The following is a 27,585-nucleotide window of genomic DNA, read 5'->3' on the forward strand; positions in this document are numbered from 1 at the left end:
GAGCCAGAAGCCAGCCACTCATGACATGAGAGGTTTGAGTCATGTTTGTTATTAAGCTCCTCAGGGCCACTAGGAAATTTTACTAATGAGGGTGATCGCTGATAAAGAAAAACAAAACAGCAATGGTGACTCTTCCTTTCTCCAAGTGTTCTGTTTCATTGTCTTGACTGTATCTTGGCTAATTCTGCTCAAAATTAAGAGGCTGGGGAGGCAGGGAATAAAGAAACTTTTCTTTCCTACACCAGTGAGTGCCTCAAACCATGATCTTTTCCCATCCTTGGGAGGAAAATCAGAGTTGCTTTACGAGCAGGAGAGTGAAACAACCATCTAACATTTTGCTGTTGCACCAGTAACTTCAGCACTTATTTCATATTATTGTTAATGCTTGTTTATAATATAAGGATGTATTTATGTAGAAAGTAAAGTAGATGAAAGCATAAGACATAAATATTTCTGTATATCTGCATATAAAAGAAAATATGTACAGCCACAGAAAGCAGTTCTCTGCTGTGTCAGGGCAGGGCCACGTGAAGGGCTGACATGTTCCCATTCCTTCCTGCTGGGAATAGCTGCTGACATCCATGGCTGTACTCCCTACAGCCAGGACTGTTCTACTCTCTGCAGTTTCCTGAGGTTGGACCAATACTTTTGTGGGGGAAAAAACCAGGGGCATATTTCCCCAAGGACTTGATGGGACAATGTGGAAGAATGTCAGTGACTAAGGGTATCACACCCAAAGGGCAAAGAGGGAGCAGGAGTTTGCTTTTTTTCTTTACTTTCCCACTGGACTTGGACTTCGCTTTGTTATTTTATCCTAATGGCTCCACTACTGTCTTGTGGACCCCATAAAGTCCTTTTCAGCCTACCCTACTCTCCCTGCCTCCAGGATTCCAAGGGATTTTTTCATGGCTGAATTTTGTCCCGCCTGGACAAATCAAGGACATATTTTCCTTCAGCAATAAGTTCAAAGTCTTGGACCTGTGTAAAAGAAAGCTTATAACTAGTTGTTCATTTCAGGGGATTGACCTGAAATCTTTCCACTTTTATCGCTCAGAGTGGACAATTTCCTTCTAAAAATTAAGTCTTTGGCAACAAAGGCAGTTATTGCTGAAAAGTTGTAGCAGTTTTCCCTTCTGGGATGGTCCTAATGGAGATTCAGTGCCTGTGCTAGAAGGCATAGGCAGGTGTGAGCCTTAGTTACTGTCAAACAAATGTTGCTTCCCCCCCCACCCCCACCCCCCGGAATGTTTCTATGTTTATTTCTCAGAATACTAAGGCACTGAATGGCTGGACATCATTGGCAACCATAGGAAATATTTTGGAAGAATATACCATCCCAAATGAGGTTTTGTCTTCTCAGAGAGCATTTTATTGGTGGGGGGAAATATTTGTGGGTTTGTTGCTTTTTGGGAGGTTTTTTACATCCTTCTTCTTACTGGTATGTTTGTTGCTTTTCCTCCTACCCTCTCTCCTTAAGTCTGTGTCTTTACAAGATAAATGATGTCTAGTCAAGGAAATGTTTTTTTCTGAATAGTTCTGGGGTGCCACTGCTGTCTCAGCTCCCAGGTGAGCAGAGGAGAGTTTTCATTTGCACACATATCTCTCAACAGTCCTCTCACATTTTTTACAGGTTACATAGCAGCACCAGTGATATTTGCAGTGGCAACGCTCCACCACTTTGTCCATGTAGGGGTTGTAGCCTCTGCCACAGCACATCAAGTCGCAGCTGTCACTCCCATTGGAAGTCTTGTTGCATTGTCTGGAAGAAGGAAAATGCTGTGAGCAAGTGCAAATTCCTGCAGGGATTCCCAAAGCATTGTCGTGTGGTGTTGCTGGGCCTGACAGCTCTGCAAGGCACTGGGTGAAGCCAGCACAACAAGCACCCAGCCAACAGCACCCTACGCCTGCCAGGGTGGCAGGGGAAGCCCTGGGCTGCAATCACATGACCTGCTATGACACCCAAAATAACATTAAACTCCTGTTCTGACTCTCAGTTTGGGCCTGGCAGCATCCAGGCTGCCTGTCAGCTCAGCCAGGCTGCTCCCACATGAGCAGACAAGCAAAGCTATTGGGATACCTCCACAACAATAACTAATCATTCCAAACAATCTGTGTTCCCAGGCAGGCTCCAAAACTGTCTGAAAGGAGCTGGAAGAACATGACACCCTAAAGAATTAACATTGGTATTTGTCTATCATGGCCTAACCTGAAAAGGGCGAAGGAGGATAGTATTTGAACAGGCTCCATGCCAAGGATCCCAGGGTGGGAAAAATCCTGAACAGGCTTTTACAGCCACTATGCAGCACTGATCCTATCAGGGAAATCACAATCAATACTAGCAGGGCTGGACTGTGCACCTTTTCCCCTTTGATTTTCTCCCAACACGGCATGAGCAGCTGCGCAGTTGGCCCCAAAACACCTTGAGTCCTGACCCAGGAACAGAAAGTGTGGCAGGAGCACAGGGTAGGATGACAAGTCACCAAATATTATACAGACTTTCACTGCTTGTTTTGCTTCTGCTTTTTAATTAAAGCCAGACTCAGTGGGATGAAACATCTATTGTGTTGGGGTCCCTCATTTTGTCTGCTTGCTAGTGAATTAAGGCTTGAGGTTTTCAGAAGCAACTCCTGAACTGAGGAATCTTTTTCATTGATCCATTGATTACCATTTCATATCTGTCCTCAAAAACCATCTATCCCATTTCCTAAAATACTCCAGTATTCACTGGACATGAAAGTGCACCGGGCATTGAATTTTGGATGAGATGAACCATGTCCTAGAGACACCATTTGTCCACAGACCATAAAGACAACCCAGGATGGAAGTGTTCATGTTTGGTCAGATGCTTGCACTTTTTTGGTATGTACCCAACACCATGGGGCTCTGAACTTGATGGAGTTCTGAAACTACTGTAAGAAAGGTGGTTTGTTGAGTGGGGTAATTGCTGACATCTCTCCTAAATCTTATTCTGTGTGGCTATTTTGTGTCTGTTTTGGACAGAAACACTCTAAGGCTGCTTTGGGGCAAGAAGAGGAGAGGAGAGGAGAGGAGAGGAGAGGAGAGGGGAGAGAAGCGTAAGTTGGACCCTTGAGCTAAGCAACTGTTAATAGATAAAAACAAATCTATGAGAATTATAGGAATTGCTCATGAGGTAATGCTTTAGGAGAAGTTTTGGGATTAGTGAAGTGCTGAGATTTTGTTCTTGCTCTTCTTTAAGTTTTTCTGCCTCCTGTTTGTTTTTCTGATTTGCATTCCTCTCCATGTTCAGTGTTTAAAGGCCCCCCCAACTCACTCTCATTCAGGAGCATGTGTAAATATTTACAAACCTTTCAAAGCCTCTGCCAAAGCTGCAGTGTACAGCCACACTGAATGTGTTTGCCTAATGCTGAACCAAAGGCCTTGTTAGTGCCGCTGTGAGCTGGGGCCCCTCCATGAGAAACCTCCAAATGACTCCCCATAAATGTATTAATAAATACATTAAGTATTCAGAGCAAAGGTTCAAATATAGGTGTGTTGACATTAGAAGAGGGGAGGGTATTTGTCAACCTTACTCAGCTTTGCTAGTGGATGGAAATTTTGTTTCCTGGAGGTTCACCTAGGGAGTGTAGGGAATCTACAGAAGCATGGTGAGGGATGTGCAGTGCATCCATGTCACTTCATGCTGGGAGCTCACTAAAATGGCCAAGAAAAGGAATATAGGTCCACTCTGACTCCAGCTCACCACTGAAGAATTCATTCCCCAGACATACAAAGCACACAACAGTGATATTTACCCATTCAAATAGAAAGCAAAACTCTTCTACCTGCTGTATTGGGACCTGGGATTCTCTCTTTCCCTCCATCCACTCCTGTGGTTTGCAAAAAAAAAAAAAAAAAAAAAAAACAAAAAAAAAAAAAAAAAAAAAAAAAAAAAAAAAAACAAAAAAAAAACAAACCAAAACAAAAAAGTGGATCTAGTAGGAGATTTGCCTTCCCATATACCTTCCCCATTGCCCACAGCCTGAAACAAAGAAAGGAAAAAAGAAACATCTTAATAAATAAATCCTCAAGTTTTTCTCAGTTTGTTATCAGGAAATGGGGACATTCAGAATGGGTGAGTTGAATTTCCAAAACAAAGATTTCACCCCATCATAAACATATATGGGCTTCTAGAAAACTTTCCTGACAATGCCACTAAGCAGAGATTTTGTTTTCTGTTTTAAAGCATCGGCCTGGGTATGAATTAGAATAATTTTTTATTAAACAATATGAAGCAGGTAGTTTCTCAGCCAGTGGGGGAAGACAAAGAACTCTGAAGACCAGAGTTTACCCACAGAAGTTGCCCTGAACATCGGCTTTCAGTGCCTACAGCTGTGATCTCACCAGGCTCCCCACTAATGGGTTAAGTTCAATCTCATTTGTTTTGGGCCTGGTCCAGCACAATTCCAGAAACTCATACAAATGCCCTTCTCCTGAGCCTTGGAGAGAAAACATGAAGGCTGGGGATTGCATCGTAACACAACACTGTAACCTCTAGAAGCATTTGGAAGACTGCTGAGAAATTATGCTTCAGCCGTAATCCCAGCCAAAGTTCTGGCTCAAGAACAGGCTTTCACATTGTCACAGTGCTTTTTTCTTCTTTGAGAAGGGAGGAGGTCAGCAGTGTTGGCTGGACAAATCCCACTCAATATGCCTTTCCAAAATCTCCCCTTTCCAGCCCTCATTTGCAGAAGCACTGCAATACACCATACAGCCTCATTATGGGGGTGGCTCCTCAGCAGAGGTTGTGAAGGACACCCCAGAACTTCTAAGAGTCTTCCCCCAGATGGAAAGTGGAGATTTTAATTTTAAAAGCTAGGGGGAGATCATAGAATTATTTTGGTTGGAAAAGAACCTCTAAGATTGATGAAGTCCAACTTAGCAATGTCACACAACTTCATTGTGAATCCCTTTTTATTCTGTCTCATCAGCAGATAGAAGTATACATACTTTTTTGGTTGTACAACTGGCACCTGGGATCCAAACTGAGTCCAACTCTGTACTGTCACCTACAATTATGACATATGATGATAGGGACAAGATACCCACTGGAACCTCACTCCATCTGTCCTATTGATAAGAACTTTTTTATGAGGACATTAAAAAAGTCATTCTGGGGCACAAGCAACTGCCTTTCTGGCCCAGTGCATCTCCCAGTGGATGAGGGAGATGTTGTTACAGGAGTAAAACATAAATCTGAGCACTTTCTATTGTCCTTTTTCTCATACACTGCCAGCACCTGGGCTGTTGCTTTAGGGATGATAGAAGGGATGTTCCTTCCTTGACATCTCATCCCCTTGGCTGTGTTATTCCCTCAGCCTTTTCTGACCACAGGGAAGCCATCTGCCTTCATGAGCTCCAGCAGTCCCAAACCTCAGAACACAGTACTGCTGTGTAATACTTTTTTCTCTTTTAAAGCAAATTCCTTTTTATTTTTTTGGTGCCCTTTGCTCTAGTAATGTCAAGTAATGCAGCAGTATATAAAAGAAAGAACGAGGAAAATAATTCAAATCCCTCAGGATATATATAACACAATGGACATTCCTAAAAATACATCAAGGTCACAGCTTCATATAAGATTTTGAGGGCAGAATCTTATCTACTTTTAAATTGTGTTCTCATCCACAAAGAATGACTGGAGACAGACACTAAACAACTGTATGAGAAAGAATTATCAATAGCATATGTCAGTGAGGAGATGTCAAGAGAGATCCTGGGACTAGCCTGTATTTTTAATAATGAGGAGTTGAGAGTAAGCTTAAAAATTTGGGGATAATGCTAGGGAAGAAGGAGTTGAGGACATTTTGTGACAGTGGATTAAGGTGCAAAGTAAGCAACACACTTTGAGAAAGATCCAGCTAAATGTTGAAATGTTCCCAGGGGAACCAGATGTGCAGTTCAGAAAGTAGAAAACAATGAAGGAACTGATTTAGAGAAGTATCTTAAAAGAGGTGTCTTTTAACTTCTATAAAAGATTATTGCAACAAGGAGAGAGAGAAAAAAATGTTCCTAATTTGGCAAGGAAAGAGGACAAAAATTTGTTAGTTTTATTTTAGATTATGTTTAGTTTAAATTTCAATTAAGAAAACCCTAACACTGAGGATAGTAAAACCTTGGAACAGGTTGTTTAGGGAATCTGCTTTTAAGAGCAGAGTAGAGAAATGTCTTGAGTAACAGCCTGGGTGGTGTCAGTTCAATCTCGCTCCTGAAAAGATCAAGGTCCATAGAAAACCATTCCCAGATCCAGTTTTCTCTAACTCAAATGCCATTTGGTTGCAGAGTGACTAGATATGTTTAAGAGAGATAGATTCATTATCCATTGGAATTTTACTGTGTGAAATTATTCTTTTCACAAATAAATCTATTATTCACAAATCTGTTCAGGAAACTTTATGATCAAATTCAGCTCTCTCAAAGTAGAAGGAATTCAATCTTCTCCACACATGAACTACAATAATAAAAAAAGCACAGCTGGCCTAATAACTGAAATGGGCACCAGATGCAAGCATGTTGCCCTGGGAAAGAAGGAATAAAACCTAAATAAGGTGGGAGGAACAGAAAGCTAATGTTTTTCTGATTTTCATAAAATCATAGGATGGTTGGAAGGAACCTTTAAAAGCCATCTAGTCCACCTGCCCTCCTGCTATGTACAAGGACACCTTTAGTTAGAGCAGGTTTCCTCCAGTTCTTCTGGGACACTCACAAAAGCATTATTTTCTATTTCTTATTCAGGATTTTTCAGATCCCATCAAATAAAGCATAGCACATCTGATAACTGTTCCAAAAATGAGTATCATTGAACACACTGTAACTTACTCAAAGCTCATCTTATCCTGTGCCCTCGCTAAGAGAAACTAAAAGAAGCTGTAACAAAAAACAAACATCAAATGCTGTTGTCTACCCATAGCTACTACTCTTCCCCAGCTACATATGAGTTCTTCTGCTAAAAAATTTCATTGCCTACATAAACAAAGTATCACAGAGTGGTTTGGTTTGGAAGGGAACCTTGGAGGTCATAGAATAGAATCATTAAGGTTGAGAATAACCTCCAAGATCATAAAGTCCAACCCTGGACTCAGTATCACCAAGTCCACTAAACCATATTACAAAGTGCCATGTTCACTCATTTTTTAAACACTTCCAGGGCTGGTGACTTCCCTGGGCATTCTGTTTCAATGCTTAACAAATCTATCACTGAAGAAAATCTTTTTAATCTGGAACCTGAACCTCCCTCAGCACTACTTGAAGCCATTTCCTTTTGTCCTATTGCTGATTTCCTGGGAGGAGAGACCAACCACAGCCTGATTACAATCTCCTTTCAGGGAATAGCAGAGTGTGATAAGGTCTCCCCTGAGCCTCCTGTTCTCCAGACTCAGCAATGCCAGTACTCTCAGTCACTCCTCATAGGACTTACATTCCAGACCCCTCAAACAGCGCTTCTCTGGACACACTCCAGCACCTCAATGTCTGCCTTGGAGTAAGGGGAACAACACTAACCTAGTACTCAGGGTGCAGCCTCACCAGTGCTTGGTACAGGGGGACAATGTAATCCAAGATCAGCCTGTTCCAACCCCCATACCATGAGTAGGGACACTTTCCACTAGTTGTCCCAAGCCCCATCCAGTATGGCCTGGAACACTTCCAGGGATGGGGCAGCCACAACTTCTTTAAACAACCTATTCCTGTGAACACCTTCACAGGGAAGAATTTCTTCACAATGTCCCATCTAACCATGTCCTCTAGCAGTGAGAAGCCATTCCCCCTTGTCCTGTCCCTCCAGGCCCTTGTCTAAAGTCCCTCTCCAGCTCTCTTGGAGCCCCTTTAGGCCCTGGAAGGGCTTTAAGGTCTCCAGGCCCTTCTCTTCCACACACTGAACAATCTCCACACTATTACACAATACAAAGCATATTCTTGGGATAGCAGGAGAGAAGTGGTATCTAGTGCTTCCACTGAACACTGAAAACTGAGCAGCAGATGCATGCTTAGCCAACTTCATGTATGTTCATATCCAAGAAAGCATACCAGCCTAAGACATTTGTGACTAATATTTTATATTGCAGTGAAGAAAGGATCTGTGAGCAAGGAGCAGCCACCAGAGAGTGGCCACATTCCTTGCCACAGTGAGTCAACTGAGGAGTGGTGACTGATCGACCCAGCTAAGCTGCAGCACATTGTTTGTTGCAGCCTGATTTCTGCAGCCTAAAAGAGCTCCTTCCCACATTTGGCTTGATTCCAAGACTGCTCTGGGAAAGATCAGTAATAAACAGCTCTGTTATCTCTGCAAGGCTTCATGCATGGCAGAATTTCCCTTTCATTGGATTCTAAGGAGTCTTAAACGGCCTTTGAAACAGGATACATTGCACCCCACTTATAAGGAAGATTCATGCTTTTGCTTCTTTTCTCACAAAAGCAATCTCAATTTTATAATCTATCATTATTTTTCACTTACTCAAAGCTGGTAGTGATTTTTTCAGGCAGGAGCAACAGAACCACTTTGTTAAAAGATGAAAAAGTGCTTTTGTCAAAAAAAATCTGAGAGGGGGAATATTTACATTTTTTCCCAGTGGTTGATTTGTTGTATTGAAAGCTTTATTTTCAGCTTCACAGATTGCTTCTTTAGACTTTTCTCCAGACCATTTTTAATTGGTTATGAAAATGTGATGGTGGTATATAAGCACACAGAGTTTAGCTGGAGTCAATGTGGCAATAAGTCATGTTTGCAAGAGATTTGGATACTGGTTGTAAAAATCAGCTCCTTAATCAGCTTTTCAGCACTTCAAAGAGGCCTGAAAACTCACATTCAAGTTTAGCTCCCTGACTTTGAAATCTGGATATACCCTGAGTACTTGGAGGCATGCAGATTTCCAAACCATTTCTAAATTTCAACAAACTAAGAAAGTCCAAAGTGTCTTAGAAAATGTTTCAGGCTTGTTCTGAAGAAGGCTTTGAAATCCTTCGAGGAAAGACTCTAAAAGGCTTTTGAGTAACTGGGGACTCATTTTTTGAGTGGATTTTCATATGGTTCATCTACAAAGTAATTCCCTTTCCTGCCTGAAAAGCACACCTTAAGTCTACATAATATGATCCCTCACATTAGAAGGATCACCAATTAGATTATCCCTTTCATCCACCTGGCAGTGCAGGATTGTTTCCTGCAGCATACAGCAAAATCCAACACATCCAAGGTGTTGCAACTTTACCATCAACTTCTGTCCTGTTCCCAGGATGTTATGAGCGAGAACCAGACCTTGGGGAGAGGGAGAAGGAAAAGGACTTTCCCTGAATATACTGCAAAACTGCTCATTTTTTGTCACAAAAAAATGCATTAATATGAATATTTTAATCAAGGAACAGGAAACGGGTATGTTAATGGCATATTCCCACCTCCAAATCCCTTTGGAGGCAGAAACCAGGGCTGGAAAATACTGAAGATGCCCAGATCAAACTCTCCTGGGCTGTGGCCATAGGGGACTGCACTCTAACATCCCAGGCATAGACTGCCCTCTCACCCAGAAAAAGGCCAGAAAGGGAATGGGGAGGTGGTTGAAGAGAGAGTAGAGCAAATGAGAAACCACAACAAAAAAGCCCCCTTTTTTGACTTCCCTGCCATGACTGGCCTTAAAAACTAGACTACTTGGAAACAGCAAGATCTACCTCCAGAAAATTTTGATGTGCATAAAGATAAAATATTCAAATGCCTCCAGGACATGACTCATTAAATAAAAACATGTTTGAGCTATTCCCATGTGAGCATTTTTACATCTTTCTGGTGTAAGCATGAACCACATTTTGCCATGCTCTCTCTCTAAAAGCATTCCTTTTGTACTCCTTCTACCTTATCCCTGTCACTAGGCATTATCTCTGCAGCCCTGCAGCAGGCTGGAACAGAACCACCACATTCAAAATGCATTTAGGTGCTCTCTTCATGAGAGAAAAACTGCAAAGAGAAAAAGGCATCCATGGGAAGAGGAGAATAGGGAAGATCCTTTCCCTGCTCCCCCCAGGAATCATGGACCAATCTTCACCCACACTGTGTGTATTTTACACTCATTTCCTCTAGTAATTTAGATCAGGAAAGGAGTTGCTATGGCTTGTATTACACATGCCAATTTTGAGACACCAGGTACCTTCTCAGGAGCCTGCAGATGGATTGTAATGAAAACAAGCTCAGCTATACATGACCTTAGAACTTGGCCTGAAGCTCAGCACAGGACTATCTCACCCTCCTCCCCTCCCATGGCCAGCACCATCTTCCATATCTGAGAATGAGGACTATTTTTGACAAGTTTCTTTTGAAAGTCATCCCCTCCTGCCTTAATATCTTGGTCTTCTAAATCCTCACTCAATCTCACTTCCTGTGGACCCTTGGCTGTCAGGTTCACAGTCATGGCTGTCGTCCAGCTCAGGATAAATGAACGCCTGCAATACACATTTTCTTTTCCCCAGAAGGAAAAAAAAAAATCGTTCAGGACCTTGGCATATTTTTCATCCCTAGATGGGACAAAAAGTTGAAATCTGCTGTAAAATAAGATTAGATGAAGAAGTCACACCTCCCTGTCCCTAGAAAGGATTTCAGCTCATGGAAAATGTTTTGCTTGGCAAATGTGTAATGAATTCAACTTTGTTTGGACACAACCCGTTCATTTAATGCAATTCCTATAAAAATAATTTCCAAATAATCTTCACAATTTTTTTTTCCTAGCAAAACAGAAAGGCTCAACAAAGAAGTCTTTTTCAAAGCACAAATATATCAAAATTTATATAAATCCAAACGACTTCACTTCCACTCAGATGACATTTTCTTTCAGAAACCGGTTTCAATACATGTTTTTCCCATACTATTCTCAGTGACTCATAAACATCTTCACTTGATAATTAATGCTCCACTGCTGGACTGGCAATAAAGGTCAGCCTGGTGTTCCCACTACAGAGCTGTCAGGTAAGTGCTGTTGTAGAGCAGTCCAACCATTGATGTCAGAGGATACAGGACACTAACTGTCATAAAATGTCAGGGGACGAAAAAGACAGTCTTGTCTCACTCAGCTGTCTTATCTACTGATCAGCTCCACCAGTTAAATGCTGATGCAGAATCACAGAATCATTTAGGCTGTAAAAACCCTCTAAAATCATCAAGTCCACAACACTGCCAAGCCCACCTCTAATCCATGTCTTCAGCTGCCACATCCCCACATGCATAAATTGTTTATCTTGTCTGCATTTAGGTAATTTCATTTCAGCAAAATCTTCTCCCCGCTGAACCATAATGGTCCAAATACCACTACATCCCCTACATTAAAAGGAAGGCATCCAAAAAAAAGGCCAGGCACATACTCCTTTCCACTTGCCTGAGCCTCCACCATGAAATAACAGAAAGAGCAAAGAAGAATTATGGGAACTATCTAAGGAAAGACAGCAAGATAGCAACTAGAGAGGTTAGAAATAGAGATCCAGCCACCTAACAAAAATTAGGAAAATACTGGAAACACACACTTTTTTGGCTGTTGATAGGTCAGTTCTAGAGAGATCAGATGGGTCTGTCCACCTAGAGATGCCCAGATTGTTGAAATGTCGAATCAGTTTGTCTTGAAGGAAATTAAACTGATGGTGGGAAGAGAAAGGCATGTCTGTTGCCTGTGAAAGGGGACAGTATGCTGCCCAGTGGAGGCTGGGCTTGACCGTGATGACCTTAAATCCCTAATACTAATGCAATAAAGAAATTCCTCTGCAGAGCCATAAGCAATACAAACACACCTGGACCTTTAATATGCAGGAGAAGAAAAAAAAAATATATAATCTTTGAAGTTTTGGGGTTTTAAGGCAATCTAGGAATGCTGGTTCTAACTGGGTTCACATTTGCCTACTTAGGGGAGCCTTGGAGTTACAACTCTTCTAATCAGCAGTGACTGCAAGAAATGATGGAGACTTAACACAGTATAAAGCAGCTGCTTGATCCTTACAAGTTCATGTGCAGGTGAGCTGCCCAGGAATTTTGAAAAGTATCTCCTGACTGTGTAATGGAAAATGTGTCAGCAAGCCCTGTCTTGGCTACAGCCATCATTAACAGGGTTAGGCACTGGTAAACCATATTGTATGTTAGAAGTGTGCTTTACCTGCATGTATATGTCACCTCCTCGATTGTCCCTTATTCATATATATTCCCCTCTTGCCCTTTCCTCTTTTGGGGTCAGAGTACAGTGAGCACCCACTGCAGAAGTCCTCACCTGTCCTGGGTCCCATGTGACCCCACTTTTTCATTCTTCATGCAGAAATCGGGTGAGCTCTGCAGGTAAATCAGCTCTGTCTCTTTAACTGGCCTGATATCAATATCCTTTGGCACAAGGTATTTGCGTGTGCCCATGGGCCGGTGAACAACCTTGGTGGCAGATAAATATTTGGTTTTGAGGTCCAATGCAATGTCTCGCAGTTCTTGAAGGCCTTTCCAACAGGTCTTGATAGAGCATGACCCAGAAACTCCATGGCACTTACATTTCATTTCAAGAGAGGCTTTCAAGACCTGCAAAAAGGAATGCAAGAGTTAGGAAATGCCCTTGTCTTACAGCCAAACATCCCACAACCTTGCTAATGAAGGTACTTCCTTAGCAGGAACTGCTATAGAAAAGTACTGCTGTTCTCATTCCTGCACAGGCAGTCTAGAGTAGCTACTTTGCAAAGCAAATGAGATCCTGCAGCTCTTTGATGATCACTATAGGTCCAGGACTACTTTTATAAGGGCTCCTTTGCAGCCAGAAAACAGAAGAGTATTTTGAATTTTGATCAGATATCTATATTGGGCTGCATTTTCACCCTCTAAATTCCTAAGGAGACGAATATCAAAGCACTCCATAAATAGATAGTTAACATCAATTTCAACCTCCAGCAGCTTTGGTAAGAGAGATGTCATGGCTTTGTTAAATTCAGTGCACTCTCACCCTCCCTTTCTGCTGGTCATAGAGCCAAAGTAGCCTTTTACTTTGATTCTGCACTATTCTCATTTCCGTGGGACATGGCAGGAAGGGATGAATGCACCAGTCATGGCAATGCGATGTCCCAGACAAAAATCTGCCCTTTGCATTTGAAACAAAAACTCACAACATTAGAAACAAACAAACAAACCACAAAAACCCAAACAAACAAACAAACCCAAAAAACAAACCCCAAGCAAACAAACCAAATAGTGTGGGAATAGTAGAGAAAAAAAGACCCAGGGAGGGAAACTTCAGCATGGTTGTGCTCTGCAAAGGTGGACTCAGCCTGTAGCTACACAGCAAGCTCCCAATGAGCTTATCATGCTCCAAGTTTATCTGCACAGGCATCCCTGGAAGGATTAAGCTGTGCCGTAGGAGCTGCCTATGGAACCACTGCAGATCCAGAGGTGGGTTCAGGGGTCAGTTTTATAGCCCCCCCCCCTTCCCAAATCCATTTCTTCAGCTGCATGGAGGGCTGCTATAGGGATTTGCACATCAGTGCACACCAGTGCACTGCACATGGTGAAGATTATCCCTCCACTGGATTCAAGATGTTAAAAGCAGCTTGTGCCAGATATGAGAATAATCACTAGTATAGCAGTTTAAAAGAAAAAAATTATCCTCCCTCCTGGCTGCAGGATGGCTGGAGGCAACTGCTGCTGAATGTATCTGACAGATGATAATCTTCCACATTTACACAGCACTTCACTCACGCAATGCCCTTGGCAGAGCACGATGGGACCCATCCCCACCACACCTCCTGGGGTAGGCAAGCCAGAGCCAACCTTGGCTGTGCAACAGTGGAAATGAGACATCCCACTCATGGTTAAACAGGGCTGATAATAGCATTTGGGATTTCCTGAGTCACAGGGTGAGTTATACAGCCACCATTTTCAGCAGGCCAAAGGAGCTCAGAACAATCCGGGAGAAATGTGCTCCTTTCGCTAGCTGATAGAGACACTGACCCTCACCGAGTGATCAACACTACAGATCATTGTACAAGTACAATAACTCTTGTGGATTTGTTACCTGTCTCCCTACTTCACTGTTGTGCAGATGCATCAGTTTATTGGCTTGTGATCCTGATTTTTTCATCTTCATGGGAGCATCTGAAAATTTGGACCCCATGATAAGACCATAGTTGAGGTTGTCTGCACATCCTCCCCATCGATACCCAGGTCCAGGTGTCTCACCTGGGATGGGACCACAGGAACAGCCAGGGAGGTCCCCGGTGGTGCAGGCTCTGGCAATGGTGTGGCTGATGGCAGCAGCAGAGAGGGCATACACAAATGCTGACTCCCTAGTGCCTGAAAGAGACAAGAACTCCAGCTCAGCCACCTGGGCCAGATAAATGTTCCCCAAAAAGAAGCTCACACAGTCTGTGTCCCATAGAGCAGCCAACACACCAACTCACTGCAGCTGAGATGTCCCATGGCACCCCTAGTTTGGAGCACATCTCCTAAGTGAGCTCTTCAACATAAGACAACATCCCAGTATGGCAAGGAGTCACATGGATTTAGGCATCTTCTTCATTGTGGTGTGATTTGCTCTTGGAGCACGTGGATAAACCCTTCCTTGGACCCTCCTGCCTCCTTTTGTCCTGTCCTTGTCCCATGACTCCCAGTGGGATGAGCAGACCAGACTGGTGGTCTGCCTTGTAAGAGTTGTGATAAACCAGTCTTGGACACAAGAGCCTCTGGGCATGACTGGCACTCTAATAATGAATGTGGTCTCAGAGAGTAGGACAAGTAGGCTTTGTAGACCCTCCATGGCCTCCCAGAAGCAAGACTCTTCCTATCTCCAGCATACACACACACACACACACACACAAAGGTTCAGTTAGGACTGGAGTCTCAGCTGAGCCAGCAGTGCTGTTTACCTCTCTCTAAGTCCAGCAGGTAGTTAGGAGCCAGCTCTATTGAAGAGCAGTTCCATCGCATGTCAGAAAAAGTTTTACGGCAGGTCTTTATCACTTCCTGTGCTGCCTGAATAATGGTCTGCATTAGCTCCAGGTTGCTGCGGCACAGCTGCACCTGAGAAACCACCAAGCCTTCAAGCTGCTTGCAGTGCTGGGTTTGATTCAGAGCCAAAGCCAAAGGAGTCTTGGACAGAGCTCTGAGGAGACAAGCACATGCAAAAAAGCATTAAAACACATTCTAGTCGCCTATGCTTACTTGACTTAATTAAAGCTATCTGTAAATAGGTGCCTAGAAAAAGCCGGTGAGAAAAATGAGCAACTATAAAGAGTGATTTATCTCATATAAAGTAGGCATTTAAGGAAGGTGGGAAGAAAGCAGTGTGCAATTCTCTGTATTCTTGAGGGGAGCCTGCACAAAGCTCCAGGGGCGTATGTCAAGTCAACTGGATGTGTAAATCCTATGGGGAAGGTTGTTTGCTGGAGAATGAAGAGCACAGACCTCCCAATAGAGTGAAAAATGACCCATCAGTTCCATGATAAAAGAAATCTGGATCCTCCAAGACTGTGGCATTTGGTAAAAAAAGCAATGTTGGTGTTATCAGTATTTTGCATTCAGCATCTATCTCACACACTCTCAAAGGATTATGCTAAATGTCATGTAATTAATTATGGAGAAAATCCCCTGCTAGGCCTAGGGAAAAATCACCAATTTTGCAAAACATATGCTTTCACTTAGAGTTAATGCCAAGGGCCTCCACTGATTCAATCACTGTTCCACATAGATAAGTCTGTTTCTCTAGTCTCCAAACACCATAGTGCAAAAGCTCAGTGGGACTATGTGCAGAGAAAGTACCACACTCAAATCTGAGAATGGATCCATGAATACCACCACATATGTTATCATGGAAAAAAAGAACAACATCCCACAGTGGTGGTTCTTCTACTGTCAATTGCCAACTTTTCCAGGTTAAAAAAAACCAAATGCTGACATGCATCTTATAGGTCTGTACTCAGAAGCCTGGTGTGTAACCCTCTTTGTATGTTTACAGCTTTATTAGGGAAGTCATTAAAGTTATTCATTCCCATAAAACAACTTTTCTAAGTGGCTGCATCAATAATTTGCTGGCATCTGATCCTGGCAGCACAATTTTAACATGCATTTCCTTCTCTCTTTGTTAAATGTGTTGGCTTTCAGATTCATCCCAAGACATCTTGGTTAGTTTGGCTTATTAGCAAAGACATTTTGGGGTGCATTTCACTTTATTACTGTAACATCTACATTATTCAGAAGGTAAAAGAGATGGAAACAGCTAAAATTGAGCCCTAACCAAAACTGGAGGTGTTAAATCCTTGCTGGGGATCAATAGGCCTGTACTGACAAATTCCCATGTGACTGGAGTTTGGGATTTCTGGCACTAGATAATCAGTGGCAAACTTGGAAGGGAAACGACCACTCTGCTAGCTATATAAATATATACTTCATGCACATATTTAAGAGGTCTGTTAAACGTACTGCAAGCAGAAATCATTGCCAGTGAATTTCAAGGGAAATGAAAAGGTGGTGGGCTTGGCAGTGTTAAGTTATTGGTTGGACTCAATAATCAGAGGTCTTTTCCAACCTAAATGATTGCATGATGTAATCATCAGAAATTAGGCAGAATTTCTACAGTTCATCTTGGTCCTATACACACTGGTGTTCGTGCAATGTTCCCTGTTTGGAGAGGGGCCCCTCCTGAAGGCAACTCATTCTGCCTTAGATGGGAACCTGAGCTGGTAGAGAAAAAACTTGTTGGTGATATACTGGGTGTTCAGTTATCTCAGAGAGACCATGTCCTTGAAGGTAGAGACATGAGTTTCTGAATAGTATGACTGTCACCTGACTGCAAACGTCTACAGTGTGGATCTCACAGTAGTCCTTCAGGATCCTTCTTTAGCTCATGGAAAGCAAAAAGCCACATCTAGGAAATAGTTGGCCTTTTGTGCTTTTGAAATCTATGGTAAGATATCATCATGACTTAGAAGTGCTCATTTTCTGTTCTATGTAGGAAACCCAGACACTGAGCAGGGACACAGACATCTGAATGGTATAAGCACAGAGCTGAATGAGGTATGTCCAACCCCTAGCACTTGACACCAGAAATCTGTGAAAACTTATCCCAGAAAGCCTATCAGCAACTCCCAGGAATGAGCTGAAACACAAATCAGGCAAAAGGCCAAAGAAGCTCATCAGAAATAGAGTATAAATGATAAATACTCCAGAACAGCATGTCCCAGCAACAAGGGAAGCAGCCAGGGTGTGGCAGGAGCCGTGAGAGAAATTTACAGCCTGAGCTTCAGGCAAATGAGGAACATTCCAAGTCCATGAGTGAGGCTGTACTATGAGGCAGCAGCTCAGTTTTCTAATCAAATGTATCATGTGGCACTTAAGAGGCCTTGGAATGTTTTAGCTGGCCCTCCAGAAGGATGGATATATCTCCTAGGTCCTACACCACATTTTCTGATCCTTTATGCAGGTCTCCCCTTTAAAGGACCTGGAAGGCTACATAGAGGTACCTCTATCTCACCGTTACAGACAAGTCACAAATAACCACCTACAGGTAAGGATGAAAGCAGAATTCAGACCGAAATTCATCCTCAGTGTGAAAAAACGGAATGTGATGCAATGAGACTATATTATTATAGATGGCTTGAAATGATCACCATTAGAGAAGCAGTTTCATAATGCAACAAGAAAACCATTTACTTCATGGAAGAGAGAAAATAGCTTCCAATTGGTGAGAAGTCAGTAAATGGCAGCAATGGCGGTTTCTCATAGAATGAGCTGAACTCCAGGACGTCTACCTAGAATTAAACTGCAGGATGCAGGAAGGTGTTTTCTGAACACCTCCCAGGACTGAGCTTCATGTCTTTGCTTATGAGAACCTATAATTGGAAACATCTCCAAGTGTCAAGAGGAAAAATTAAAAGGTAATGGAGATGGAAAAGAAAACTCAGTTACTGTAGTCACTTGCTGAGACTGAAAAGTTCATTTATAAATCACAGATCAGGAATGTGGGAGGCTATTAGGTCATCTAGTCCATGCCCTGACAACCTAGGTTTGTTCAGTCTCTGTCCTACATTCAGGAGTATTTTCTCCACTCCATGTCACTCTAAACTCTCCCTTGTGGAAATGCACCACCTCTCCCTGCTTCCTAAATTCTGGCAGCATCAGATACCCACTGCCTGCAATGACATTACTGGGAACCTGTCCATTTGTGGAAAGACAAGCTTCCCCCAGGAGAGGCTGGTCCATGGTGATGGGATTTGGTGATGGGTCTCTGGCCTATCTTCACCCAGTTGCCACTGATCACCAGCACTGTAAGGAAAACTGGAGCCAATGGGGCATAGCCAGCCTGAAAATCCAGCCGTCAAGGACATGATTAGAAGAACATCCTTCATTCCTCAAACTGGGAAAAAAAAAAACTCTGACAAACATCTTTCTGTGGACTCACACCCTTCATCTGAAAAGGGAATTTTACCTGCTTTCACCCTGGAAATGCTATTTTTTCACTGTTTCCTCCTGATAACATTGTGCTCTTCTCACTTAATTCTCCTGCCCCATCTTTCATTCTCCAGACAACCAAGGGGTGGTTGTTTCAGGGATTTTTAAATATACATATTTGATCCATCCCTTTAAATTAACAAGGCCTAAACCAAACATCTCCTGATCTACACATAACACAGCACGTCTTTCAACTGAAGTTCTGAATACTGACAGAAAACTATGAACATAATTACAGAGGAAATATGCATAGATGGAACATGACATTCATTTACTCTTCTAATTATCTCAGGCAGATATTAAATTCATTTGAAAACATTAATGCTCTGCAGTGTTAGGTCCTTTGAGAGGTATGGGCCCCATGAGAGGACTATTCATAGGAACTGCAGGTTAGGAAGAAGCACCTCCAGATCTCAGCAGATATCAATGATAGTCATACATTATTTGGTTTACAAGGTATCTTGTGAGTAGGACACTGCTCCTGGTCAAGTCAAAGGGAGGAAAAACTCCTTTAATTGAGCAGCAAAGCATTGGTGCCCTTTAAAACACCCTTGAAGGGTGGAAGAATCTTCTCTCTGGAGGCATCTCCCCACCCTCCCTTCTGTGACATGATCTGAGAAAGTCTCACAAAGGGACTGCTGGTGAAACCATGAACTTCTACTCCAAATTACCAACTCTGCTTTCTGAAAAGGCATTATTTTTAATGCCTATTCCTAAACCCCTTAATCTTGCAGGGATGTGGGTGACACAAAAAGGTTTAGACAAAATTACATGACTATGGAGAGTGAAGTGTGTGGTAAACATTAAGAGAGGCAGAGATTGAGGGTTCTTTTTGTATTTGATCTCATTGAAGGTTTTTAATCTGCAGGAGCCTCATTTTCTCAGGTTTTAATCTGGAAAAGGCTTGCAGGGATGTTACAATAACCTTGTCTAAGCTCCTGGTTGCCAAAGGCAGCCCATTGCCCCTGCCACCCTGACCTGCATCAGCTCCAGCCCTGGGAAAGACACCACATCCCCTGGTAAATTCTTCCCCTGGTTCTGCAAGGGCTTTTCAAATAGAGAAGTAGGATTTATGTGGTTAAAAAAAAAAAAAAAAAAAAAAAAAGGGGGGAGATAAGTGTGTATGGGGGAAAACCAACCCTGAACGAAAAGCTTAAAACAAAGAGCTGTTTTCAGATATGCTGCCAAATTCAGTGCTGGCAGTAGTGGGCACAAGGCTGTTGACTTCAAGCCCAAGCTTGACTGAAGTCAATGCCAGCAGTGAGTTGGCTCACTGAGTGCTGAGGAAGGCCATGGAGCTTTGTCAACTTTTCCTGTGCTGCCTATGGAGTGAAGTGCAAACTTCAAAGACATGGTACCCCCTTTCGTCACCCCCAGCCTACTCCCCTCCTGCCATCCCCATCTTGCAGCTCTTTCACAGCAGCTCATCTAGCAGTCCCTTGCCAGGCAGACAGTCTCCTCACAGGCACCCATGTCTCCAAGTCCCAGCTTCCTCCCACTACTGATTGAAGGAGAGAAGGGGGGGGGGGGGGGGGGGGGGGGGGGAGCTGCCAGGAAGCACAAAAATCTTTTCATTTTCTCCTCTAATTTTTGCAGAATGGCTGCTCGAGGTTGGTGGGCTCAGGGACACCCTGTGTTCTCCAAGAGGTGTGGTTAAACTACCTTTAGCTCCTGAAGGGCTGCATTTTAACCATAGGAATTGTGCAGCAATAGTTGGGAATGGGGCTCAGCTGGGGATTGCTCCAGAGCACAAGACATGATTGGGTCACCACAATAAGGACAGGCAGAGACTTCCCAAAGTGACCAAGCTCCACCTAAAAATGACGGTATTCCTAATGCCAGCATTTGCTGTCTTGGGTATATTCTGCAAGCCTTAAAAAAAACAAACCAACAAACAAAAAACACCCAAACAAACAAACAAACAAAAACCCCACCAACCAAATCACTTGCTGTGTTTGGCTTATTTACAACCACATTGAAGAGGACATTCCATACAGAGGGACAGAGGACATGTCAACCTCTGCGGAGGCAGAAGTGCCTCAGAATCTTCGCTGTGCCTGGATGTTCCAACATCTGCAGACCTTTGGGGCATGCGCAACTGGCTACAGCTCCCTCTAGTGCTCATCTGTTTTTCAGTTTTACCCAAATAAGTTGCTCCAGCACCTGCTTGGTCAAATCCACTCTCCTGGGAAAGCTAAAAGGATTGCAAAAGCAGGTGGCGAAGGTGATAGAATTGCCAGATGCATTGGCCCTAAGACATATCTCATGGAAACCAATGGCTGCCTCACCTTCCCAGGCACTGTGACAAAACAACACTGAGCACCACAAAATGATGTAACCTCCGCACATACCTGCTTTGTTCTAAGAGTGGGAAAGTGTTCACAAAAATAAGATGCATGGAATGCATTGATGAGAAAGGCTGCATCTTCACAACAATCCTGAACCAGTGAAGCTCTGGAACCATACTCTGGAGCCGTACTCTGGTTTTACACCTGAGTAGCTCCCTGTAACTCAGATGAAAGAGCACAAGATATGAAATTTCTCCAGCAAGAGAAATGTATACAAGATGAATGTATACAAGATCCTGACTGTCCACACACCATGCTGGATGTTTGGTGGGGCTCAGCAAACAACAGGGAATCTGGACCACAGAACTCATGAAAATAAGCCAAGTAAAATAGAACAAATAATTCCTTTTTTTACCTTCTCCCTGTTTTTACTAACTTTCAGGGCATATTTGTGTTACTGAGAAGTCCTAAATGGCTGAAAATTGTGTTGTCCTTCTTCCCCTCCCCCTGCAATTACATCACGCACTGAATCAAAATTAGATTTCTTACCACCTTTCATATCAGTCACTCCCTCATCACCAGGTTGGTGAAACTCACCTCCTTATCTCTCCCTGCCACTCCCAAATCCTCTTTGAAGCTTGCCCCCGGCACTGTGCCTACAAAAATGACACAGTAGGAAGACTGCTGCAAAAAGCCCACAGCTGAAAACATCACATAGCACTTCCCTCCTCCTTCATCCTGTCCTTTTTCCCCACCTCTCTGTTCACAAGCAAGAGAAGGAAGGAGCAGATTTCAATTGTACAGCATCCAGAATATGACTCCAGGGCTGGGGTATTACTCAGTATTTGATACTCTGTTTGCCAAGAACTTACCCATGCAATTTCTAAGGACAGTCCCTGAGCACCAAGGAAAAAGTAATGGGGAGGGAGAAAAATTAGCCTGTGTTTCCATGGGAAAATAAGGGTGAGGAAATGAGGAGAAACAGCAAATGAAAGAAAAGCCAAACATAATTTTATGAAATCCCAGCTGCCAGCATCCCAGTTGCAAAGTTCTGTGAACAGGGAGTGCAGGTCTCTGTCAGGTTTTAAACAGGTGTGAGGGGAGCTCAGTGGTGCATCTGCATGCTGTTTATGCTTCAAATACCATTTTAATCCTAGCTTTCATCTTTCCCACTCACTTTTTGATAGGAGGAATATGTCTGCTGGGAAGGGGAGGAGCAGCAACTGTGATGTCTTGCCTCCAACGGCTTCTCCCCCTACTCATCCCTGAAAGCAACCCTTGCAGCTTAACCACTTAGCAGCCAAAAGGCTGCTTTTGACAGCAAAGCTATTAGGGACCTTACCCTGCCTCCTAGCATTTTTTCATGTCTGTGGCTTGTGACCATACTATCAGGTTCCCTCTGGAACTTATCTTACCCCTGCCCTTCAGAGGAACCCAACCCCTTCACTTATGATTAAGCACCTTGCCTAAGTGGGACACCAATGTCGAGTATATGGGCAAGTCCCTCCAATCAGTCATGGTTCTACACATAAAAGCCCTGCTGAATCAAGGTGTCACAAAACAGCTATATTTCTGTGCTGCATAGAAACAAATGCTAAGGAGTCTCGTGGACATGTTGCTAAATGTCCTGTAGAAAGGAGATGCCTGCCTTTCCTAGTGCTGGATATAGGCAGAGCTAAGAGCCTAAATACTGGAGGAAACTGGTGGACAGAAGTTGGGTTATGTAATTGAGCTCTGCTGACTACTACAAGGTGTAAAGCCATTGTCAACCAGATCCTTACTCTCCTCTACTTCCAAGATGGTCCTTAGAGTATGGAGACAGCAAATGAAAGATTATGGAATGGTTTGGGTTGGAAGGAACCCTAAAAATCACCTAGTTCCTACCTTTCTGCCATAGGCAAGCATGCCACCTTGAAAGATGCCCTAAAGTAGGTGAGTATTCCTCCCACCTGACCATGTGAATTTAAACACCCTATGGGGAGATTCACTATGCTTCTCATTATGGATATAAAAGGCAGATGTGTCATCTCTAGCAGCTCCCTGCAGTACACAGCATCACCAGAGGCTATCATTTAACATTTCTGTTGGATGTTTCTGTTTGGAGAAGATGAATCACCATCTGGAAGATCCTCTTCCCTGACTGCATGATGGGCAGTAAAAACACTGACTCCAATATGATACCTTAATTTGCAGATATCCAAATTTAAGCCTTTATAAAATGTGGCATGAATGGAGCTTCAAATGACAATGATTGGAACAGCAGAATGGGAGTCAGACATAGCATGAATCTGTGGCAGAAGGAGAAACAAAACAGGAACCTCTTGTCCAAGTTTCACCACCTAACCCAAAGATCCTTGCTTCAAAGCACTACAGAGTCTTCCTGGCATTGCATATTATTGTGCTTTGTCTTCTACCAAAGATGCTCATTTGAGGCAAACACATATTCCCTTATTTATTTTGTACCCAGCTCCAAACCCAAGTAGAAAAGACAGACCACTTATCAAGGGCATGAAACCAGATTGGTGTTGGAGTGGCCTGTTTGTTTATTTTGCAGCAAGCAACTAACTAATTGCTTGCTTAAGCAAAGAAATTAGATAGTGACGTTTTCACTTTACAGTGACATTACCTCCATGGAAACTCAATCCTGACTTGACCTCTGTCACTGGTATTTCTTCACCCTCCTCCCCCCTCCTCACCTCATTTTTAACACCCTTTACAAGATCCAAAGATTAAAAGGTCCACAAAAACCCCATGTTATCTGTCAAGCATTCCCTGTGGTTGGAGATGGGCAGCATTATCTCAGCTGCCATCCCTACTGCTCTCAATTCCTACTCAGCACAACCAGTGCTCCTAGTGGGAGAGTTTCCCAGCATAGCAGAAGCAAATGCTAGAAACTTCATTAAGTGGCTCATGTGAGCATTCAAGTGTGTCCCTTTCCCTCAGTATCAATGAGGAGAAAAAAACTCCAATGAGCCTAAATTATGCATATTTTAGAAAGAAGGTGGAGACATTGTTAGCATAAGCCCCTAGTACACACACTTGAAATCAATCAATGCCTGGAGAACTGCAGTGCTTGCTGCTCTTTAAACAGCTTTACCGCATAGCTCAAGGAACAGTTGTACAAAAAGGTAAGAGACCAGCAATTCCTAAAAATACATTAAAAATGCAGAGATAGACCCAGGTACTTACATCCATTTTATCCCGTAGCAAAGCCCTGTCTGCAGAATCAACAAGAGAAAACCAGCTAAGAAAAATCGCAGACTTGGCTTCATTTTCTCCACTTTCTCCAGCTAGCCAAATGAAATCAGCTTCCCCAAAGAATTTTTTTTTTTTAAAAAGAGCTTTCTTAATATTTTGTGCAATGTACTTTCCTTCCGTTTGGGTATTGTTCGTTCTTGGAGATGAACAACCTGAAAGGAGAGAGAGAAAGAGCCTGAGCTACAGTTAACTCAGAAGTTTATTAAGTCACTACAAGAGAGAAATCTATTATCTAAATTGCAAAGTAGTGGTTTATGAATCATGAAAAGGTTTTGGATTATCCCTTCTCAGTCCCCTCCCTTGCCAAACCTTGATACAACCTTCTGAGTCAACAGGCAGACAAACCGTATGGGTTGCATTACACAGAGTTATGGTCTGATTGTGTGTTTCCATTTAACCCTGCACATGGCAAGACTTCATTCACTGCTTCCCTTTAGTGGTTTTTTTTTTTCTTCCCCTCTCCAAAAAGTTTGTGCAACTGCTCAGGAAGAAAAAGAAGAAAAAAAGATCTTTAGATTGGCCTAAATCTTCAGCTGTTCATCTCTCCACATTTCTTTTTCCTCTCTTTCTGCAGAGAAGACAAATAATAAAAACTGCATTTCCCTACTTAATGCAGGTGCCCTTGCCTTGCAGATGTTTCTCTCTGATCTGTTAAAATAAATGTGTTTTACTCTTAACCTTTTGCTTTTCTTCTCACCTCATTAACTCTGCCTCTCACTTCTTCCATGTCCTTGGCACCTGGAGCTCAGGGAAAAGGCTGCAACTTTGTAAACATAAAATCCCATTTTTGTTTCCAGGGAACAGCCTGGAGGAGACAAAAAAGCTCTCAAGAAGACCCCTACACCCCTTTTCTTTAGGTTGTTCTTTTTCCTTCTTCAGGCCAAACAGATAAACAAACCAGATGCAGGACTTATATCCTTAGAGGGGTGGTCTCTGTCTCCAGGGCATGGCTTGCTTATTTTAGCAGCAGTATTAATGGCAGCATATGGGTTTCCCTTCAGTTATTCACTTCAGACACCAGTCTGGGCTGCTTTTTGTGGTCTTTGCAGTGGTTTCCCATCCCACAAGAAAGGCAACAGTAAAATAAACAGAAAAACCTGCCCACCACATTGCATCTCTGGAGTCTCACAACACAGCACACTGCCATACCCAAACTTTAACTGTGCATCGCCCCATATTACCCCCTCAAAGGGGTTTGGGAAGGGACTGGGAATGGCTGGAGCAGTCAGCTTCACTTTGGGAAACCACTTACCCTTTAAAAAGGGTATTGTACCTGATCCCCAACTCTGGATTTGTCCAGCTGCAGCTTTCTGCCTAAATATCCCCATTTGGGGAGCAATTGGGTTGGGGAGAATGAATATTTCTGAGTATTTTCTCTGCCATCTGCAGCATATTTTTCTATTCACGCTGCTTTTAGGCTATCCCAACCCCAGTGCCTGATGTAAAGGGTTACTAGAGAAGTGCTGTTATTACAAAGGATTTTAATAACCTCTAGGGGCAAGTTCCTGGCTCCCTTGAAGTCTGAGACAAAACTGACTGCCTACAATAGAGGCAGGATTTCATTGCCATGGATTGTTTTTAACGCCCACTTGGATTTGGGTTTGATGCCTCCTTTGAAAGCAGTGCTCCCACAAGCACCCAGGAATACATGCTTCTTGTTTCAGAGTATTTCTGTATTTTTAAATCTTTGGAAGCCGTTTTCTTCCCACCACACTACAAGCATACTGGAAACCTTCATCCCTTAATCCTGTCCATGCCTTTTAGTGTCTGTTTAGATATTTCAGACCCCTTGTCTCACTCCTGTGAACCACTGGACAACACAAGAATCAGGCGTAAAATGTCTCAGATGGTTTAAAAAGCTCACACTAAACCTGACCAGTCAACACCATTTTCTACTTCTGCGCTCCCTGCCTTGAAAAAGAAACAGATTGGGATTTTTTCAACCCCTGGAGAGGAAGAGAAATTATCTATTTCCCCCATACCTACCCAAAGAACTATGAAATTTGCATGTAATTGCACCCTTTTTATTTAGAGAGGTAATAATGCGTTTTTCCACTCAGTCCAGCACAGATTACATTTGCAAGAGCAATTTGCAAGGGGATGGGAAGGACACACTTTGGGGCAGATGTGATGTTTAGAGCTCTAGTGAGCTCTGGGTCACTGATCAAACCAACAGCAAAGTGGCCTGTGGACTTCTAAAAACAGGAGCTGTTTTTAACTCAAGAGCTCTCTTTGCTCTTCACCTCAAGGCTATTTGCAGCCAGCCCCACTCTGGAACACAGGAAACACTCCCATCAGGCACCTCAAAGACTCTGGACTCAGGGATGGGAACAGGCAATTTTAACTCTACATAAACCTGTGAGTATCCAGCTCACATTTTTCCAGTTTTCCCATCCAGGAAACACTCCCATCCGACACCTCAAAGACTCAGGGATGGGAACAGGCAATTTTAACTCTACATAAACCTGTGAGTATCCAGCTCACATTTTTCCAGTTTTCCCATCCAGGAAACACTCCCATCCAACACCTCAAAGACTCAGGGATGGGAACAGGCAATTTTAACTCTACATAAACCTGTGAGTATCCAGCTCACATTTTTCCAGTTTTCCCATCCAGGAAACACTCCCATCCAACACCTCAAAGACTCTGGACTCAGGGATGGGAACAGGCAATTTTAACTCTACATAAACCTGTGAGTATCCAGCTCACATTTTTCCAGTTTTCCCATCCAGGAAACACTCCCATCAGACACCTCAAAGACTCTGGACTCAGGGATGGGAACAGGCAATTTTAACTCTACATAAACCTGTGAGTATCCAGCTCACATTTTTCCAGTTTTCCCATCCAGGAAACAAAGATATCCACCTGACCCTGCTGCCAGCCTGCAGCTCTCTCCAGGAGCACAGTAGCCTGGTTTAGAGGTAGCACATCCCCAGATGACTTGCAGTGAGGAGTGAGAGCAGATAAAAGGAATAGAGGGTGGTGGAACTGATTCCAGCTGCCGGGTCTCACCACTCCCTTGCTGCCTTCTGGATCTTCCTCCCCCCCTGCAGCCCCTGAGTGTCCCCCCTCACCCCCCCCCCCCCCCCCCCCCCGCAGCCTCCCGAACTCCTCTCTTCTCTGCAGCTCCTGGCATTGCCCTGCACATTTGCTCCAAGTCTCCCCTCTGCCTTCAGACCCTGGGTCTCCAGCCTCCTTTCCAACTCTTGGGTGTCTCCTCTCTCCTGCAGCTCATCGGGCACAGCTCTCTCCACCCCCTGGGTCTCCTTCTTCCGTGGGTCCTCCCCTCTCTCCTGCACTCACACTTCCCCTCGCCGAGTCTCAGGTCTCTGAATTCAGCCACCGAGTCTCCTCCTTCCTTGCATTTCCCCGGTATCCCCTCTCCCTTGCAGTCTCCAAGCCGCCTCTCTCCCTTCCATTGCCTCCGTCCTCCCTGCCCCATGCATCCTCCTGGGTCTCCCTTCGCCTTGCAATCCTCCGAGTCTCCCTTCTCCCTTGCAGTCTCCAAGCCGCCTCTCTCCCTGGCACCTCCTCGTTCGGCTTCGCAGCCTCTTAGAATCGTTTCTCCGTCGGACCCCGCGGCGTCTTCCTCCTCCC

General features: G+C 43.5%; 1 protein-coding gene across 1 annotated transcript; it reads right to left on the minus strand.

Moving 5' to 3' along the window:
• Window positions 1–1,246: 1,246 nt before the first annotated feature.
• On the minus strand, window positions 1,247–27,585 carry WNT11 (Wnt family member 11). Its single transcript, XM_066208750.1, is given in 7 exon segments — window positions 1,247–1,759; window positions 12,240–12,532; window positions 14,013–14,290; window positions 14,863–15,098; window positions 23,920–24,020; window positions 24,022–24,140; window positions 27,292–27,585. Coding segments are annotated over 7 exon segments (1,341 nt in total). The 5' UTR covers window positions 27,431–27,585; the 3' UTR covers window positions 1,247–1,584.

This window comes from Chamaea fasciata, unplaced genomic scaffold, assembly GCF_029207755.1.
Source record: "Chamaea fasciata isolate MVZ Bird 193981 ecotype frontalis unplaced genomic scaffold, bChaFas1.0.hap1 SCAF_2, whole genome shotgun sequence".
Classification (NCBI taxonomy): Eukaryota; Metazoa; Chordata; class Aves; order Passeriformes; family Sylviidae; genus Chamaea; species Chamaea fasciata.